This window comes from Hirundo rustica, chromosome Z (genome assembly GCF_015227805.2).
Source record: "Hirundo rustica isolate bHirRus1 chromosome Z, bHirRus1.pri.v3, whole genome shotgun sequence".
NCBI lineage: Eukaryota > Metazoa > Chordata > Aves > Passeriformes > Hirundinidae > Hirundo > Hirundo rustica.
Window position 1 is genome coordinate 50,642,970 of NC_053488.1, and position 19,888 is coordinate 50,662,857.

The 19,888-nt window shown below is 38.8% G+C and overlaps 1 protein-coding gene across 5 annotated transcripts; it reads right to left on the reverse strand.

Annotated features, from left to right (window-relative positions):
- Positions 1-4,106: 4,106 nt before the first annotated feature.
- Positions 4,107-16,605, reverse strand: MACIR (macrophage immunometabolism regulator). Of its 5 annotated transcripts, none has more exons than XM_040090089.1 (3): positions 9,042-9,176; positions 8,808-8,928; positions 4,113-6,482 (listed from the first exon to the last, which is right to left on the reverse strand). In XM_040090089.1, exons 2-3 carry the CDS (start codon positions 8,862-8,864, stop codon positions 5,838-5,840), a joined length of 702 nt encoding a protein of 233 aa, XP_039946023.1. In that variant the 5' UTR covers positions 8,865-8,928; positions 9,042-9,176; the 3' UTR covers positions 4,113-5,837. The 5 variants fall into 5 exon arrangements, with proteins under 5 accessions (XP_039946024.1, XP_039946023.1, XP_039946026.1 ...); XM_040090092.2 differs by lacking the exon at positions 9,042-9,176 and adding an exon at positions 7,534-7,643 and having other exon boundaries at positions 8,808-8,860; XM_040090090.2 differs by lacking the exons at positions 8,808-8,928; positions 9,042-9,176 and adding an exon at positions 16,489-16,605 and having other exon boundaries at positions 4,107-6,482.
- Between the last annotated feature and the right edge of the window lie 3,283 nt (positions 16,606-19,888).

Below are 19,888 nucleotides of genomic sequence, written 5' to 3' on the forward strand. Positions count from 1 at the left end.
CTTTTCATTCCAAAAATGTCTTACCTTCTGGCTGAAGTTCTAAATTAGTCAACCAGAACTCCACAGGAAATAGGAATGCAGGCAGCTAACTGGAGGTTTTACAGCAAAACAGTATCACAGATTTATTTTTCTGAAGTCCAGATCCTCTAATATTAAAACCAATGGCAATCATCCCATTAACTGGAAGCCTAAATCATGAAAGTAAGGAAAATTCGAACATTTATATGCATTTAAAAATATACCTCTTTTGGAGGCCAGATAGAAAAGTTACCAGTTACTGCAGTAGCAATTTCAATATTGATTAAAATCTTGGATGGCTCTGCAGTTAATTATATATTGTATAACAAGAGAATGTAAGAATAAGAAAGGTTTTTTTTTTTCTCATCGTTTCTTAGATCCTAGATCTAAGACAGAAGAAATTTTTTTCAAATGCATCACTGACCTACTAAACATGGAAGGCAGATAAAAACATTCAGAAGATCAGCTGCACCTCAAATTCAGTGTTCAGTTTTGGGCCTCTCACAAAAAGAAAAGTGAGGTGCTGGACTGAGTCCAGAGAGGATGGAGTTGAGGAGCAGCTGACGGAGCTGAGGGGCTTGGCCTGGAGAAAAGGATGCTTAAGGAGGACCTTGTTACTCTCTACAATAACCAGAGAGGAGGCTGTATCCAAGTAGGGGTCAGGCGCTTCTAAAAACAAGCAACAGGACAATACAAAACAGTCTCAAGTTGCACCAGGGGAGGTTTAGTCTGGATATTAGGGGAAATTTCTTCATGTTAAAAGTTGTCAAGCACTGGAGCAGGCTACCCAGGGTTGTGGTGGCATAACCATTCCTGGAGCTAAAGACCTGTAGATGAGGCACTCAGGGACATGGTTTAGTGTGGACTTGGCAGTGAGTTAATGGTTGGACTCAATTACCTTGAAGGTATTTTCCAACCTAAATGACTGTGTTTCTAGGAAATCTAGATACTCCAGCCTTCTAAAAGTCTCCCTGAAATATTAAAGCTAGTATCAGTGAAGCATTTAATCATTTCTGAAACAGATCTGTGTCTCATAAAATGTAGAGATTGGAGCAGTCTTTACAGATCATTGTATTGCACCTCTGCTGCTGAGAATGGTGAATGATTCTTTTTTTTCCCCAGGTTTGCAGTTCTACTTCAAAGTTACTAAATCGATAGGATGACCACTATTTACAGGAAAGTTTATTATCAATTTTAACTGAGACCCCCATCAGTATGTCTTACTTCAATTTTTTTTTTCAACTATCTGTTTACCAAGAGTAATTCTGAAAAAAAAAAAAAAAACACCCCACCCCCCAAACCAGCTAAATATTGAAAGGAGGCTCATAAAAATATTTTAATTCTGTAGAAAGCATTATTATAGATGGATAGGTAAAAATCTTGCAGTAAGTTGCTTAGAGCTGTAGCTATTCTGGATATCCTCTGATTTTTCTTCATAAAAATTGGAAGATGTTCACCACAATTAACATTAAAAAGTTAAAATCGCTGAGATAGGGCAGAAACAAATTAATTTGCATTTAATACCTTCTTCTCTCTGCTCTCATCCACTTAGTCTAAAAGTGGTGTTCCACCACTCGATAATCCAGTTCACAATGACATTCTCTCTCCCCTTCTGCTTTTATCCATTTGCAGTTCACACCATGAAGCTCTATGCCACAATATTCCTGCCTGAAACGGACTTCTAAAGGCATCCCAGTACCTCATGCTTTTTTTTGAATATTTTGACTTTCTGAAAAATCAGCTGATGTAAAGCGCTACAGTGAATTGTGGCTTGCTCAATCTTCCCATACGGTACAGGCTGTCAGTGCTGTTCTCAATGTTCTTGCATATTTTAGCACTTCAGTCTCATCACAGAAAGAACAGCTCATGAGGAGCTTCAGCAGGCGAGAGTCTAGCAAAATGTGGAAACAGAATGCAACAATAATCCTACAAGGTATCATAGCTGGTATTTGTACCATAATATATAATGAAGTTCAAAGTTTCTTAATTTTAAACTGACATTAATAATAAAGGAACTTAACAGACAAAAGTTTTGCTTTTTCAGACTACAAAGTTGCACCATCTACCTATTCATGCTGTGTAGGGCTGCTCAGTAGCATAAAAAGCCACAGAATTTGATCTCAGGCCATACTCCATTGGTATTTATTGTTTTTATTCCTTCAGCACTTCCATCTGAATTTCATCTAAATTTATCAGTATGAAAGTGTTACACACACAGCTTCAAGTTCCTGCTTTCCACCTTCATTGCAGCCAGACTGATCACAGCATTTAGCAAAAAATATCTCATCAGCCTCCTTAGCTAGACAGAAACACACTCCATTACTTCCTAGAGACATTTGAGGCCAGCATACCATCTTCTTCCATGTCTTTGTTTTTTCTGACACTTGGAACCACACTCCTGCTATTCTTGTAGTGCTGCTCCTCTGAGGTTTCCCATTTATTTTCTCCAGCCTTTCCCCAATGTATTATGGTGAATGCTTTCTGTCCTTCCGCTCTCCACAGAAATTGAAGCACTGTACAAGGCTCTCCTCTTAAAAAGAGGCTTCCCCTCTTTTTACTGCAGGTGAATTCCTTGTTAGGTGATACCAGGCGTACACAAGGTGAGAAAACTTGTCTCCTAAAAATGGATGAAAGGTGCTAAGTTAATTTCCTTACCTTCTCTTTTGTTTTCAACACAAGACAATTGATTCTGGGTTTTTCCTCCAAAAGTGGTAGCCTTCTTTCCCCAGTTCTTCTAATGTGGACTCTGTAGGCATGCATCAATGTCATTCTCTTCCACCGAACTACTTGAGAGTACATTAAGACTGCATATTGAAATATTAGAGTAATATTCCCTTGCTCCTTTCAAGAAGGAAAGAAAGCTTTCCACATTCTGTACACTTGAAGGCAGTTTGATCTTTCCAAGTGCTTTTGTGATGGAATAAAGATGAAAAATGTATTACCCCGGCAAAATCACTGGGGGGAAAAAAATCCTATAATCTGTCAGAAGGTTTTCAAGGACTGGGATAGTTGGCATTACCTTCTGGCTAAAACAATGTACCGTAAGACACAGGAAAAAAATATCAGTAATTCAAACATTATTGCATTCTACCAAGGATCTGTCTATATGGCATGTGTTTGCGCCACTCTTACAGTGTAATCGCCCATCATGGAAACTGATGTCGCAACTAAGAGATTACAGCAAACCATTCATGCAAAAAGTCACCCTCAGAACCATCAATAAAACTGCACTTGCCAACTCCAACAACATTCAAACTGTTGTTTGCCAAGCTTGATGTTGTCTTTAAAGCTATTAGCATTCTAATAAATCTACATTTTTCAGTTTTAATCTAGACGTTTTCCTGCAACAGCTTAACAACTTAATACTTCTGCACTGTAGCTTCACTATAAAATTAGTCTTATAAGCGTTTTTTCTAGTTCTTGCTGCCTAGAATCTCACTAAGGATGATCTCTTCCAATTGTGTCCTTTTAATATGTAATGCTTTTAAGGTGAACCTTAGTGACTGGCTTCAACCAGACAACACTACAGAACTTTTAAAAACTGATTATGCTGGAAAATTTGTTTCTGATTCTTTGGTACTGTTGAAACTTACAAAAATATAAGTTATCTATTAACAATTCCTTGCTTAAGTCTGTATTACAGGTATTGTAAATAGCATTTCCCACGTTATGTGGGCTGCAAGTGTGTGTCAGTTAAGCAAACACCATGACCACGTCTGAGCACACTGACAAACAAATCACCAAAGATAAAATACCAACACATTTTTCATGTATGAACTCAGCTGTGATAGCCACCAACCAGTCTCTAAGTGTAGGAATACAATTACAATACTGGACACCATCAGAAACATGCACATAAGGTAAATGCATGGCCCTTTTCCTGAAACAAAGGAACATCTAAGCATCTATTTCACAGAAATGCAGGACCCCAACTTTCAAGTTTTTTTAAAATGTTCCCTGGTCTAAAGTTGTATTTTTTTAAAATGTCCTCTTTTTCTTCTACACAGCAAATGAATCCACAACAATAGCTGTTTATAATACCCTTTTTATTTTTAAGCTAGGAATACAATTTGATTTAATATTTCAATAAACTGTTTATTCCTTAAACAAACGCTCTATTTCTTTGGCATCTGACCAAACTAAAGACATATTTTTCAAACTAAAGACATATTTTTCAAACTAAAGACTATCTAGGAAGGCTTTACTTTCAAGATCATTGCTCAAGACATTAAATTTACAGCAGTACAGTTAACTTTGAAAAATACACAGGGTTTTTTTGTATTTTCTAATAAACCTTAAAAAAAATAACCAAACCACAAAATGCTCACTGGTGGGCTGCCTTCATTTAAACTGTGAAGTGACAGAGTAGGAACTGTTCATCTTCCAGAGCACGTGCACTAACTAGTGCTTTCTAGTAATTCTGAGTGATAAACAAACAAACAAACAAATCTCAATTCTATCAGAAACAACTGATCAAATAATTTATGTTTCAAAGCAATTAACTTCTGCAGAGGACATCAGGCAAAATCAAGTTATGCATATGCTTCAGTAAAAGACCGCACCTAAAATAAAAGACAGCATGAAAACTATTTTTCATTTCTAAACAATAGTTATCAAAATGTTTTAAACACATCTAGAAATATAGCTGTCAAAACCGCATTTGATGTCATGTTTGGATAAAAATTTATTAAAAATTAAAAATTAAAAATTAAAAATTTATTAAGCAACAAAAGCAACAAAAGCATTATTATGCTGAAAAATTCAAGATCATCTCTTCAACGCTGTCAAGAAATATTTCACTTGCACTCTTGTCAAGAAAAAAATCTGCCCTCCAGAGCTCGTGTTCAGGTGCTTCAAATCAATGGAATTTCCAAAGCTACGCTGAAATTGACACCTTCTGTGTCACTATAGATTAAATGAAAAATCACAAATTAAAATCAAAAACATCACCAACATTCCACTGCAGACATTCCAGTTCCTGTCTCAAGACAACGTAAAACCAAAATCTACTAAAAAAACCCCAGAAAACCCCCAAAACCAAGCAAAAGACCAAACAACAACAAAAAAAACCACCAAAAAACTCCCAACAAATCACCCCCAAAAATTTCACTTCCTGAAAGATTTGCTTTAAATAACTGAAATATTTATTCTGAACATGTTTTATAGAATATAAAAGACAAAGCAATTACTTCCATGCAAAAACTAAAAAAATAATTAATTAGGATTCAAGTAGCAAAGCTTTCTTTTACAAACAAATCTCACCCACATCACCAGTACACGCAGTCTCAAGATGTATGAATGGGATTATTTAAATAGCAAGTGATTCATCCAGTCAAGCCCATTTTCCTGTCCATGTGGTAAGAAAAACCCATACATTTTACTACAGAAACAAAAAGTAAACCCAAAAAACCTCAAATACTTTTCCAAGAGCTGTTTCTAACATCAAGCCAAAACTAGCAACAACCAAGCAGACATCACCAATTTTTCAGTGCTGAGTTACTGTAAATACTAGATGTAGCAGTACAGAAAAAAAAAATCCCCAAAATCAAAAGCTTTTTTTTGTTAAAATGTGTCCAAAGAAATATCCGCTAGTTGCAGTCAAATCTGCATCAGAAGCTGCTGGATCAGGAAAAGATTTCTCCCTCCAAGTATTTGTAGAACACTGCATTGCGAAGACTGTATTCAAATAAATTACTTTCTGGTAACACTGAGCTGATAAAACCACCTACAACGTGGACAATCATGTACACAGTACAACAGTGGATTTTTGGAGCAACAGAGAAAAGATCAGAAACCATTTCTAAATTTAAGACGATAGCTCATGTGCTATTCCTTGCAAACATACGATCCCCCCTAAGAGTAAGGTGTTGGAGCTGGTATTGTAGCACTTCTGTATCAGCCGGTTCCTTAATGTTCATTTTGTCTAAATTGAGGTAGTCCAGGGATTTTGAATGAGCCCTTTTACCTTTCAAAAGGCAGAGAGGCAGGGGACCATGAAGTCCCTTGTAAGGTTCATATGGTAAAGCTTTATTGTACTTATCCCCTGAGCTGGGCATCCGTCTCCTCCTCCTCCCATTTACTGCTGGGATCTCGTATGGCTGGTAGTACCTACTTCTAGTTTTGTACAAGCGTGAGGAACGTGGAAGTCCTGAATCAAGATGTTTGGAGCCCAAGTTAAGACCAGACTCTCCTTTATTCTCTTCACTTCCCGTACACTTATGGGCTAATTTTAGCAGCTCCTCTCCAGTTGTAAAACCAACTAGGTAGTTAGAATCCATGTGAAGGATCTGATATCCCGCAACTGTCCGCCGCAATGGTGAGCAGGGGGTGCTGGAACAGCGTGGCTTTTCTGCTTCCATCCTGGCTGCAGAACTCACCTCTGCAAGAGGTACAGGGAGGGTGGAGAAGGCAGTTCTGGACTCTCCATTCACATCAACTTCCATTTTAAATACAAAGCTTTGCTCCTAAAAATAAAAGAGAGCTTGATCAGAAAATGCAACACAAGGTGCTAAGAGAGGACCACAGAAATTAAACTTTTATCACCCAGAACTTTCCTATTCAGCCTGGTCTTATCTCTCTGTATGGTGTCACAGAACAGAACTATCACCAACATCTGTCTTTCAAAATTATCTTGGGTGTGTTTTTTAATAAAAGAAATCACAAAGATATTGATAATTCTAAATAGCTAAAAATGTACTTGAATACTATCATACACAAAAATGGAGCATCTCTCTGGATCATTTTTACAGCATTTTGGTGCATTTATTCCTTGTAGTCCCTCACCTCTTGGAGCATCTACATCCATTAGCAGATCTATAGCACCTTCCCCCATCTTTACAGTGTAATTTGTCTACTGACAATATTATTAAACAAAGCTTTTAAAAAACATGCCTAAAAGGTACAATCTCGTTCAGGTATGACCATGGAGCAGACCTGATCTGAGTATACTGCAATGCTTCCATCTTCCAGATGTGCAGACAGCTTGCTTTAAATTCCAAGAATGGCATCCTAGCTGTTCCTGGCTGATTAGGTCATCAGCAATCTTCACTCATTCCCCAAGAAAATTCACCTATCATTTTATTCACAATTAATCAAACACATTCTTTTATTCTAATAGGACTGTAATGTATTTCTAAAAAAGTATATTGCATTTAATGAATATAGAATTAGATTCTTATAAGCATCTTAAGAATAAGCAACACTTATTTTGCTTTTTCATTCTTCTCTTGGAAACAGACTATTTTATTTTACTCTTCCCTCACAACTATTTTAAATACATTATTTGGTGCCTTTACGGACACAAGTGCTCACTGTAAGCTCTTATTAGCTCACTGCTAACATGGAAAGATACGGTCACCATCACAGCAAGTATACGCCAGTATATACCAGAACACTGGAAAGCCTTGTTTTAATTTCTATTTTCAGCATCATCTGAACAATTTCAGTGACTCAGCTACTTCACAAAACAGAAAAGTCACATTTGTTTCCAAATCCATGCTTCCTTGTCAGACTCACCTTTGCTCTAAACTGTAGCTAGTGGCTCTGTAGTCAATATACTTCACCAAACAATTCATAGCTATTTCATGTTTAAAGGCAACAAGACTCAAAGGAAGGAAAGTTGGCATCTAAGTGTTAAGCAGAAACAATTCTGAAATTCATTGTATGTGACCATAAACTACATTCAAAATATCAATATTTCACAAATAAGACTAACTTGAAACATGCTTCCAAGAGTTTGCAACCTTTTGAAGCTACTACTTGCTACCATTTTAAGGCTTAGAATGTCACAGGCCAAGTAGCAATGATGCGACAAACAAGGCAATACTTTACTCCATCTTCTGCAATTAGGTACCCCCCAAAATCCCCTTAAGACCAATCTCAATTAATTTGCTTTAAAATAAGAGAGTGAGTTGTGTGCAAGCATGACTTGCAAAAGAAAATACTAGCCTTATGCAAAATATAAGATTGTCTTGTTTCTGTTAAGGGATTGGGATTGGGATTGTCAGAGACCGGAAATCTGTTTTGAGAGAGCTTGGGGGCTTGGAATGTATGGCAGGGGGTGGGTGAGGCCTTGCTCTGGTGAGGTGGTGCCCTGCCCCAGCCCCACAGTGTCCATCAGTCATGGCACAATGGAGGCAGCCCCCCAGTGTTGCCTAACGCAGCCCCTGAGTGGCCAAGCAACTGAAAATATCAGCTGGGAAGAAGGGTCTTTAAGAAGGCTGACCATGAGGCAAGCACGTTGTTTTTTAACTTGACCTTCATCTTGGAGCTTTACATGCCTGGAACCCAGAACTTGTTAGCTGTGTCTGTTTTTCTACATCTTTCCTATCTTTCTCCTTTCTTTTCACAGAAGATAACATCAAATGGGTTTAAAGGTTTTCTATGTTCAGTAGACTGCATCTGTGCTGTGGTGTTTCATGTTGTGCTAAATAATTTGACGAAGTTCCTCATCTTCTGTAGCTCGCTAGTAAACTTTTGCGTGATATTTTACCTCTTGAAGGTATCTGGTTGGTATTTCTCCTTGGGTCTACCCAGACGAAAAGAATCTTCGTTTAAAACTGGATTTAAGTGACTGGGGTGTGGTGTTCCTACCTCTTCTTCCCTGCTTAGGCCCCAGTCAACCTGCTGCTCCCTATGCTAATAAACTAGGAGTAAACAAAATGCCCACAGTTCTGCTAAAGAGGATTTTATTAGCGATTAACAGACTTATTATGGAGAGACTATTTCTAATGTTCCTTTACTCTTAAATGGTCTCTTTTCATTCTCACAGTCATGGGATTCTTCATTACCAGTTTTGCGTGCCTTAACTTTTGCAGACATACTTCATCCAGTGAGTTTTTAAGCATTTTGGGTAGACGGTCTGAGGTTGGACTAAATTATCTCCAGAAATCCCTTCCAAACCCAACAATTCTGTGAATCAAACAACACAGGTAAAAAAATGGTTGAAAGAACTGAAATACTGAAGCAACCCAGACACCAAAATTTTCCACTGCAGAAAGTTCACACAACTCAGTAATGCTTACCATTATATTTAATTGAAGTCAATTTGTATTTAGGGAGTCAACTGACAGTAGTTTTAGAATAGCAGAAGCAATTGTTTCCCACTTTACACCATATCAAGCAGTGAAACAGTAAATTTGATGAGGCTTCAGCTGCTGAGACAAAAGTATTAATGACAATTTCTTAAGTTGAAATTTACACCTCCAGGAACCATGATTACTGGAGGCACAGCACACAGAAATTCTGCTTTACAACTTTCAGCTACCCTGTGATTTTAGGCAACAAACCTAAGTATCTGTTCTTGCTCTTAATTCCCAAGTTTTAGCCAGCAGTTTGGAAATCTCTCCTGGAACCTTCCAAAAAGACTCAATTTATTCTGTGAAAAAAACCTGAAATGATGCTAGAAAATGTATAAACAAAATGGACATACTGTGTGATACATGACCTAAAGTTAATTCGTGTTGGGTATTGTGATATGTAATTAATTCACGGTAAAAAGTAATAATACGCAATGTAAAATTGATCTGCGTTCAGTCTGACTTACGATCAGTAAACCTAAAAGTGTGTTTAGGGTTAACTAAGACTAAAACTGCACGGAGGGACACGAGGGTTGGGGAAAAAGGAATTCCTGCCAGGAACCGGAACCGCTTCGGGATAACCAAACAAAAAGAGCTAAAAGAACGGAAAATGGGAGATGGGCGCACTAACGATCGAATGATTAAGATCAGATCAGTATCTTATCTGTTCCGGCCCAATTTAACAGTTCCAAACCTTCTCTGGACACGGCAATCATGGCATTGATCCACTCTGAGAATCCGTTCAAGAACTCTGGACCTGAACGTGAATACCTAATGAAGCTACCAAGAAGCAAGAGTTCTACGGTCGCTGACCACTCTCAGCGGAAGACTGTATAAAAACCAGCAATGTTGGACACAATCTGTGAACAGAGGGGGTGGCGGGCTGATGGAGTCCATTACCGCGTTCACCCAGTGCCGAAACCCCGGGGTTGGACGCTGTCCCTTTTAATTGTGGCTGTGGGAGACTAAATTTAAGTCTTGAAATAAAATTCTAAATTTTGATTTACTGAATTTGGCTTGTCGATTTATTACATACTGCAAGGTTGGAAATTAATCATATTAATCACCTAGTCACATATAAACACCAAAACCAACCAAAAACCCCCAACAAAAACAAACAGCCCAGAACAAACCAATCATCTGCCACAGCAGTATGTGCCCTAAAGAAGAGGAAGGAGGAAGAGATAACTTCATGCACTTTTAGAGTTTAAAATCTGAAAGTAACACAAAGCCTCTTCCAAAACACAACCTTTAAAATTGTTTTACTTTTGTTTGCAACATGGGTGTGTGCTCTGGCAACCAAGAGCAATCAACTTGGAAAACTAACCGCAAAGGAGGGAAGGAGTCAGCAGTTAACTGCACATTATGATTACCATCAATGTAAACGAGTACAAGGGAAAATCAGAGCAGAAAGTCTTCTTCTGGTCTTCAAGCCAGCATGGTCCATCCTAGTACTACTTTAGTTTCTGAAACTGCAGAACTCCCATTCTGTGCTGCAGTGTGAAGAACAGTATTAAAACTGAGAAATCTGTCAGACATTTGGAAGCAACAGCAGCATCAGTGGCTGGTGCCACAAACACCAAAACCACAAGGGAACAGCACTGCTAGCTGGTGACAGCAATGACTGACCAGCTCCAGAAGCAAAGTAAGAAAACTCAGCACGTATGTGCTCAGCTCTTCTTCCCCATGACTTTTAATGCCAGTTATTCAAGCTACCATATGGCTTCAAAATTTGTACACAATGGCTACAATATTTGTATCCTTATATGGGGGGGAAAAAAAAAAAACCCAACAAAAAACCCCACAAAACCCAGAAAAGACATTAAAAAAAACCCAGAAAAGACATTCTCCTATGAAAGAAAACAGAAAATAATTTGAGATTCACAGTGAGTGTAGGTACCATCACCTATAAACAGATATTTAAAACTTTTTGTCAGTATTTTTAGGACATTTCTAAATATGATAAAGCATCTAATAACTTCTGTTAGGTTCACTGCTGTTTACAAGTATAGGCTCATCAGTAGTTCCCAGCATCAGCTATAACACTGGAATAGTACTTCAGTTTAAAAAGATTATTTCTTCAGGTCACTGCTGGCTTGCCTTCTTGCCTTGCAGACAGAATGACAACAGTGATACTAATTCAAGGCTATTTATTAAAGATTATTATTGATTCTAAGCTAGGAGACTAAGAACAAGATGGCAAATCCCTTGCTGCTGGTCCACATATAAAAAAAATATGCAAAATAACTGAAAATAGCCATTACCAAGGGAATTCATTTGACCAATACATACCAGAATGGCCTCCAGAATAGAATTCAATGAAATTTTACAAGATTTTATTAATTCTCTTTGTATATTTAAAGCAGGCTCTGAATATAAAGTAACCAGACCCAATCCAGCTACTGAGAAAATTGTCTAAAATACAGAGCAGAGAAATCATGAAGATAAATACTAAATGACTAAAAATCTCTGTAAGAATACATAAATATTCTTGCGTTTTTCTTTCAGTGTAAAAACCACCAAAATTGCCACATTTTGCAAGTATAAAGGCTTTCTGGTTATTGAATCTTTCACAAATTGTCAGATACCATTCATAACCTTCTCATAACATGGGACAAATGAAAAGCAGACATGTATGACATACTAGGGCCTTATATCACAATATATGCACTGTAAATAATTTACTGTTGAAGTGACTTCTTGCCATGTGCCTCACTGCACTTAAAATCTCCAGGGGTTTTTTCCCCCCCAGTAAAGTGTTATTTCTTCTCTTATATGTATTTACTTCCAGACTTTCTGAGGAAAAGAAACGTGACTTACAAAATACAAAATTTAATTACTCAGTATTTAAAGACAAAGAAAGAAGAAGAGGGTGTCGGAGTCCAGGGCACCCCTGGAGGGTCAGAGACCTGGGCAGAGGGGTCTGGGACCTGGACAGGGGGATCTGGGACCCTGGCACAGAGCCCAGGAAGACACTGGCTTTGATCTCGGTCCATAGGAGAGGCTTCCTACATTGCAAGATGAATTACAGGCCACAAGAGTGTGAAAGATAGTAGTTCAGCTTATCACAGGGTGGAAAATCGTAGTTTTGGGTTCTTTAGTGTGGAAGTGGATGTGAGCAAAATGGAGGATTTTGGGCGTTGTCTCTTGCTGCTTCTTTCTTCTTCATTCACTCCATTTTCTGCAGTGACAGTGGCACAAAATAGTTTAGAGGAGATTGGGTCAGAGTAGAGATGGCATGTTTAGTATATGTACTAGGTATTGGCAAATAATTATAAATAAAGAGTACATAACAATTAGTCTAAGAGGCAGCGACCTCCCTGTGCGGGGGGACTGAGAGTTGGGCACTGAGAGAATTGTAAGGTAAGAAATAACAAACAAAGCGAGCAACCTTGAAAAATCAGAACCTGAAGACTGTCTCTTTCTTGCATCTGGTTCAGGGCTTTGCAGAAGGCAAAAGACTCTAAAACCACCTGAATCTCAGGAACAAAACCCGAGAAGAGGTGTTTTCCTTGATACTCCTATACTTTGTACAAAGTCTGCATTATTTTGGAACCACTGTAAGTTACTCTTAACAAAATAACTGTTTCTCTGTAATTTTGCATTTCTATTGTTACTTATCTCTTCAGCTAGAATCTGATTTGACAATATGCCTTTTTTTTTTCTTTTAGACAAACATTACATTTCTGTACATTCAGTAAATGTTCTCTTCTTAAGAACTGATTCTTTCTCTAGATGCCAAGCCTGTAGGCAATACAATTAGTTAAGAATCACTAAGATAAGTCACATTGATACAATGACAGTAGTTGCAACAAGAAAAAGCAGTGCAGAGATGGACAATGGTGATACCAACTGACTGAACAGAGATATCAAGCCAGTTTTGACACTTTGCCTTCTCTGTGCTGCCATTACTTTATATATACAATGCATTTAAAAGACAAAATGTTTACCGGTTAAACATGAGGAAGTGAAATCACTAACGTGTGAAGCCAGGATACTTTGATTTCTTTCAATTGTCTCTTTGTGAAGAGTAAAAAATAAGGTCTACATCATTACCCTTGCAGTCTGAAGGGGAAAAAAAAGTTTGCTGTTCCTTAGAAGAAATTCCATATTCCTCTAAACTAAAGAGAATGGGGCAATATGAAACTGTCACACCACATAAGACCACATTCAGATGGAGTAACAACTAAGTGTAGCACAGATTTACTTCCTCAAAATTACATGCAAGAAAATGAAATTATGTGTTAAGACATACTGTATAATCCTACAGGCCTTGAAAAAACATGAATTGATATTACTGATATAAAGCCAGTACAGTAACTTCAGAATGTAATGTAAAGCAACAGCCTACAAAGCAACTAGTAAAGTGAGTGTGTGTATTGGAGGGGGGGCTCTTGTCAACAGGTAAAATATTAAGCCATTCAGCTACCCAGTATACCAGGCAGTAAATACCACATAAAACTAGGATTTACAAAATGTTCTTTTTGAAAAAAAATATTACCTCAATTTCTACCATTATGCTCCTACTCCAAGTAGCAATAATAGATTTTTAAAATTCTTGTTATTAACACAGTTTTATATGGAAAACTATTATGATCCAGAAAACTACCTTTTAAAATTGAAGATGGTAATTAGTGCATCACTGAGAAACTACAACTAGCAACACAAGTGACTAGCTCAGACCAGATCAGCATGACAGAGCATACAATTTACAAAGAAGAGATAGACTGAATGTCAAGAGTCTGTCCAGACTAATGAATTTTTTATGAGAAGATTTAACAAGTAGAAGAGAAAGAAGATGGTGGGAAAGCAGGCAATTAACATCTTTCTGACAAGCAATACTAGATGTAGGTGTTTAACAGAGAATAACTTCCCTGAAACTTTTAGAGTCTTCCACATGGACAGTGTGACTCCCTTGCTGGACTGAATCACAGATAAAAACATCCCCTTCACTTGGTCCATAAAATGATGCTCCTGGCCAGCATAAAGGCAGTTGTTAGCTATGCTGACTCACCAATAAATGAAACCGTGAGATACGTGCAAAGAAGCCGATGCATATTGTAACACAAATAATTTTTACTCTTTATTGCATTAGGAGGTAAAATAATGTTTCCCTTCCCATTTCATTTTTACTTCTTTGTATTTTTGATTTCCATCTTTTTATCAACTAAAATCTAAGTTTCATTTCCAAAGTTCTTCGTATTTTCAGGTTAGCCTACTTGGAAAGACACCAAACAACCTGACTTGTCAACAAAAAACTAAACTGCCTTTTATTTTAAAAATAAGAAACTAATTAATGAAAGAGTGCTTAAAGTATTCCAGTTTTCACCAAATACTGATTTATTTTCTTTAAAACCAAAGTTCTAGTGGGACTATGGGTCTCCACTGTTTTTGTGCTAGAGAAGAAATTCAGGTTGGGTAGTATTCTATCCTACAAGTCAGTGAAGGTTTGGTGATATTATTTTCAAATGATCAGCCTAAACCATACAAAATATTCAACCTTTGACTAGGAATAGCTATTCAAAGAAACAAACTTGAAAAATAGACCTACTCATAGATATTATAAAAAAGGTTTAATCAATGCAATTTAGTTCTTTCTTTTTTTTTTTAACAGGAGTACTTGAAGCACTTTCTCATGATCAATAAAGTAATGTACATAAAGGCTTTAAAGTTTTGTTGTTTGCCTGCTTCTCAAATCCTCCTTCCCTTATTTAAATGCTGCTTAAAAACAAATGTAATTCAAGTATGGAGTAACGATTAATAAAAGCCCAACAGTACCTGCAGTTACAGTAAATTTCATTAGACTTACAACTAGTACAAACAGAAATCTTCCTCCCTTCCTCAGTTCTGACTCATCTGACTTTGCCATACCATACCACACCACATTTGCATATGATTATACATGCCCAGTGGCTGGGCCAGCAGCATAAGGCTGATCAAAGCAGAGACTGTACAGAAAGCCGTACTATAATGTCATTAGTCTTACGCAAGAGCTTAATTTCAGTGACTGCACTGCCACTACCTCATTTCCCTCTGCTTCAAAGCCACTCTGAGAACCACCCTCCTCTATCTTCATTATTCTAACAAATGCTCTTCCTCAAGGCGGAAAAAAACCCAAAACTGAAGCAAGCACACCGGGTTAGCCAGAATATGGTTCAAAATATACCAACAGCAGGAGGGCAGTGGGAAGAGCAGCTTTCTGACATCAATTCATTTCTGCATGCAGCTATGCAAGCACACATGTATGACATCCAGGCCCATTCTAGAGAATTTTGTAATAGATTTCTTTGTAATAGAGAATATATTTATGCTAGGCATAATCCCTATATAGAACAGCATACAAATAATATACACAGAGAATTAAGATCTGAGATTGTTTTCCTGCATTCTGCAGACCACTCAAAACAGCACTGCAGCTGCTCAAAGACGCTCTTCCAATAAATGTGCAGAGACAGAACTTGGAAAACATGCCTGCTAATCAACCAAAGCACCTTAGCAAGTTTCATACTCTAAAGTAACACTTTAATGCACTTTTGAATGCACAAGGGCAGCCAGTGAGCTTCACCAGCCATACAGTAAACATTAAGACAAAACTCTGAGTCACCCTAGTCTTCAGTAAGTAAAATTTATTACAAAGAAATATAAAGTTACCCACAGAAGGCTATGCAGTAGCGCACATTGTTAGTGTCAGAATCAACAGTAAGGTCATATTGAAGTTTATCACTTGCCTGAGAGTATGGGGCTGCCAATGGCTTTGAACTGCAACTGAAGAGACTGTTATACATACTAAATACATATATACAGTAATACTATATGCATACACACTAATACTATATACAGCTGCAAACAGGTAAGTTTTGGGCTTTTCCCCCGCTTACACTGTCATCAATCGGGCGGCACGGAGAGGGCACCAGGAGCAGCCTCAGCGCAGGCTGCAGGCCCCGTATGGCAACCCCGCGCCTTCCCTGCACAGACGGGGAATGCCACCAGCGTCCTGCTCTCCTTTTAGGGCTGCCGGGCAGCTCCTGCCTTGCTCCTTCCTACCGGCTCGGCCTCGCCACACTCGGGGCCGCAGAGCGGCCCCGCGGCCTGCAAGAGCGCGAGGCCACCGCTCGCACCGCGCCACCTGGCACTGCCCGGGTACGGCCGGCCCGGCCCTCAGCCCGCGGGCCCCGCCGCCGCCGGGTGCGGGCAGAGGCGCCGCCGCCCTCGGGAGGCCCGGTCCGCACCGTGCGGCTCGCCAGGTCTCCCCGCGGCGACACCACCGCGGCTACGGAGGGCTCCACGGCCCACCCCGCAAGGTTCCCGCCCTACGGTCCCTCCCTGGACCCACCCAGCTCCGGGAGCCGAGGGCAGGGCCAGAGGCCACGGCTCAAGTCCCGCCCGCTCCTACCTGCGGCCCAGCGCGGCGGGGCCCGCGCGGTAGCGGCGGCCAGGGCTGGTGTGCGAGGCGTGCCGGTTCCCCGGGCTCGCCCCGCCGGCGCCGGGTGAGGGCGGAGCGCGGCGGCGGCTCCGTGCAGTGCGTCCAGGCCATTCCGAGCTCCGCCTCCCTCTCCGGCCTGAGGCTTCGGCGTCTTCCACCTGTCCTGAGCCTGGTTTAATAAACCTTAGTTCCCCCATGCGATTTTCTGTCATATACAGCTGTAGGATTGGATCAAGTAACCACCGCTTGATGACTTTCTCATCACGGGAATACCGCCCATTTCTGTAGTATTTCCACGCAGGCTACAAAGTTTGAACGCTGAGGAGATAACGAACCTTTTGTTATGTGTTTTGCCGACAACAAATTAGATCATTTCCCTATTGCATTTTGCTGCTCAAGCAAAGATGCTATTACTGCAGCAAACATTGCAAACGATTGCTTAACTTGGCTTTTGCAAGTAAAATAAAAGGGGGAGAAAGAGTGTGATGTCATAGTCCTTTTTTCCCCCTTTAATAATAGTTACGAGCTTTTCCACACAGCTCTTAAACCACGAGGGACGGACTTAAGTTAGGTTTCGTTTCTGAAACAGAGTCTTTAAAGACTCATTCTTAAACACACAGCTGAAGTTTATTACCCTAATGGGGAAGGCATGGATGATCCCTGTACAAAGGCCATATTCTATTCTTCCTCTAGTCCCAATGGTCCTCCAAGGAAGTTGCAGGTGCTGTGGTCTTGAATTGCACTGAAGGGTGTCAGCGTTCCATATGCACCCAGACTAACCACTGTGTACCCAAATGCTCCTGGAATTTGTGTTTCTTGAAAATTCTCAGCTAGAACAAACAACAGAGAAATAAACCCCAAGGTGTTTATAAAAAAAATTAATTACTGGCTCTGCAAGTCCTTAAGTCATAGGGTTTGCAAGGTCACAAAAGTGCTCTAAGAACTAAATTGGTAAATTCAGCACCGAAAAAAGGGAATGTATCTGGTCAAGCAGCAGTCTAATAAAAGGAATCTGGAGTGTAATTCAGGGGCATTACAATGCTCCATGTTGCTTACAATACAAATTCCTTTGGTTCATGTTGACCCCTGCAATACTGGCCTGAGCAGGAAATCCCATCTTGCTATGTTGTTCTGAGGTACAAACGAGGCTGTAAGATCTTGTCAGTTAGTATATCACAACTTTCTACCAACAAACTTCCTCCCAACAACTTCCTGCTATTGATGTCAACTGAGTTTTCAGTCAGACTCTGAAATAGAGTTCCAAGGAGGAGAAGACAGGCAGCAGTAGTGATTAACCTTAGGATAACAGGTGCTTGAAGGTGATTATAATGCGTTGTGACTACAAAACTGTTTAAAAGAAAACGTGTTTTCCAGATTAGCAGTCCTGTCCCATTGTGTGTTCCTCTCCTCTCTCCAGATATTTTAGTATTTAATTAGCTGTAAAATTTATTAACATTTATCACACTGACAGAATTAACATGGTGCAAAACTTTTAAATTCCTAGGCACCAAAAAAAGGCAAATCCTGAAGTCTTCTCCTAAAGCTAGTATTCAAATTCCAAACCAAATATTTGAAAATTAACTTACAGTTTCCTAAATCCCCATAATTTTCAAAATTTTGCATTTCCAATGCAATTGTGCTGTTAAGATTTTTGCAAGATAAACTACTGTATTCATTGCTTTTTTGCAATGTTTATCAAGGCATCCAAGATTTTAATGGACAATGAAGATACTTTAGAAAACTTGGACTTTGTTTTCCCACATAACTCTTTTTAGAGAGTTAATTAGATCTTATGTGGGAAAATCAGATCTGTGTTACTGCAACACAGAGGGAGAGAGACCATTAAAGCTGTTTTCTCTGCATCATCCTGGCCAGAACATGAAATACCAACATCTTAGAGTTTCTATGCTCCTCAGTAGCTTCCCACATCAAGGATAGTCAATTAGAATGACAATACAAGAGAATTTCTAAGTAAACACAATATTAAAGGTAAAATACACAGAAAACGGGTCAATTTTTATTCTTCTCTTCAAGCTCTTCCTGATTTATTATCCTGAGAGTGCTTTTATCAAAAGGCTTCTTTTTCGTGCTGTTCCTGCAGTCCATGTTTGTACACTGGAAACTGCTGTGGTGTTTTGAGCATTAGTGAAGCTGTTAAATTAAACAGCTGAAAGCTGAGCAATTTATAGAATATTGAGTCATTGTATTTCTCTGTATATGGATTTAATTCCAAAGCCTAACGGGACAAACCTTTTTATTAAATATTCACTTTCCCCTTTGAAGGATTGTTGCCACTATTTTGAAAATCTGATTTTTGCTGGAAATCCAGAATCACAGTCAGGATAAAAAGCAATAATTTGAGAGCGGGTAGGGAAGAGAAAAGCAGCTCTGAGGAGGGTATGGCTGATGTGGCAGAATAATGTTATATTGGGAGGCAGGGGGGGAAATGAATATTTTTTAATATTAAAAGACAAAAAAAGAAATGTTGTATATTGCCATATAACTTGCAACTTTTACCATCCAAATTCTAAAGTTTAGTTATTTCTTAAAGGACTATTTGGCTAAATTAAAAATTTAGCAAACCAGTGAATACAGTGAACATTTACTTAAAACCTAAACAAAATTTCTTAAGCACATAATTTATTAAAATACCATCTTTTTTTTTTTTTTAATGTGGCAATTAAAAAAATAAGCTTAATAAGTGTGAAAAGCATTCTTTGATTTACTTGTTTGGTGTAGTGGTTTCACGCTTGCCAAATTCTGTTTGCCAAATTCAGTATAGTGGTCTTAGTGTTTACTCTCTTTTTTCTTCTGTGGAAGAGAATCAGGTGAAGCAAAGCAGGCTCAAGCTTAACAACAAACAAATAGTTCTATTAAAACACACTAAAATAATAGAAAAAAAGCTGAAAAAAAACCCAAAATGAAACTTCAAAACACTCTTCCTTCCCCTTACAAACGTAACTTTCCTACAAAACAACATAGAGAGACACCACTTGTAATTTTCAGTCAGTTTCACCATTTGAACATAATCCTTCATCACTTTGGGAGAGGATTCCCCCTGGAGTACCATGGAGACATTCACCACAAGACAGCAACAGTCTGGTGGCTCCCAATGTCATAAATCTGCAACCACCCAGAATTCTTGCAGATTGTGCAGTTCCACCCATTAGCAGCCTTTCCCCTGGCTATTCATGGGCCTCTCAGTGTATTTGGGGTAATGTTTAAGAGTGCTTCTTCTGGTAGAAAACAAGGATTCTCTTTTTCTATCTCTAAAATTACCTCTATCTTAAGAGAAATAGAGGCCTCCTTTTACCCCAGGAGCCAAGGGCTTCAAATTACTTTCTCTCTAAAATCAACTTTGTCTCAAAGG

Excerpts from the sequence above, each read along its gene's own strand:
- MACIR (XM_040090089.1), bottom strand. The coding sequence starts at position 8,864 with ATGCTTAAAAACTCACTGGATGAAGTATGTCTGCAAAAGTTAAGGCAC. Across the intron at positions 6,483-8,807 it reads AGTTAAGGCACGCAAAACTG|GAGCAAAGCTTTGTATTTAA; the intron begins GTAATGAAGAAT and ends TTTTATTTTTAG.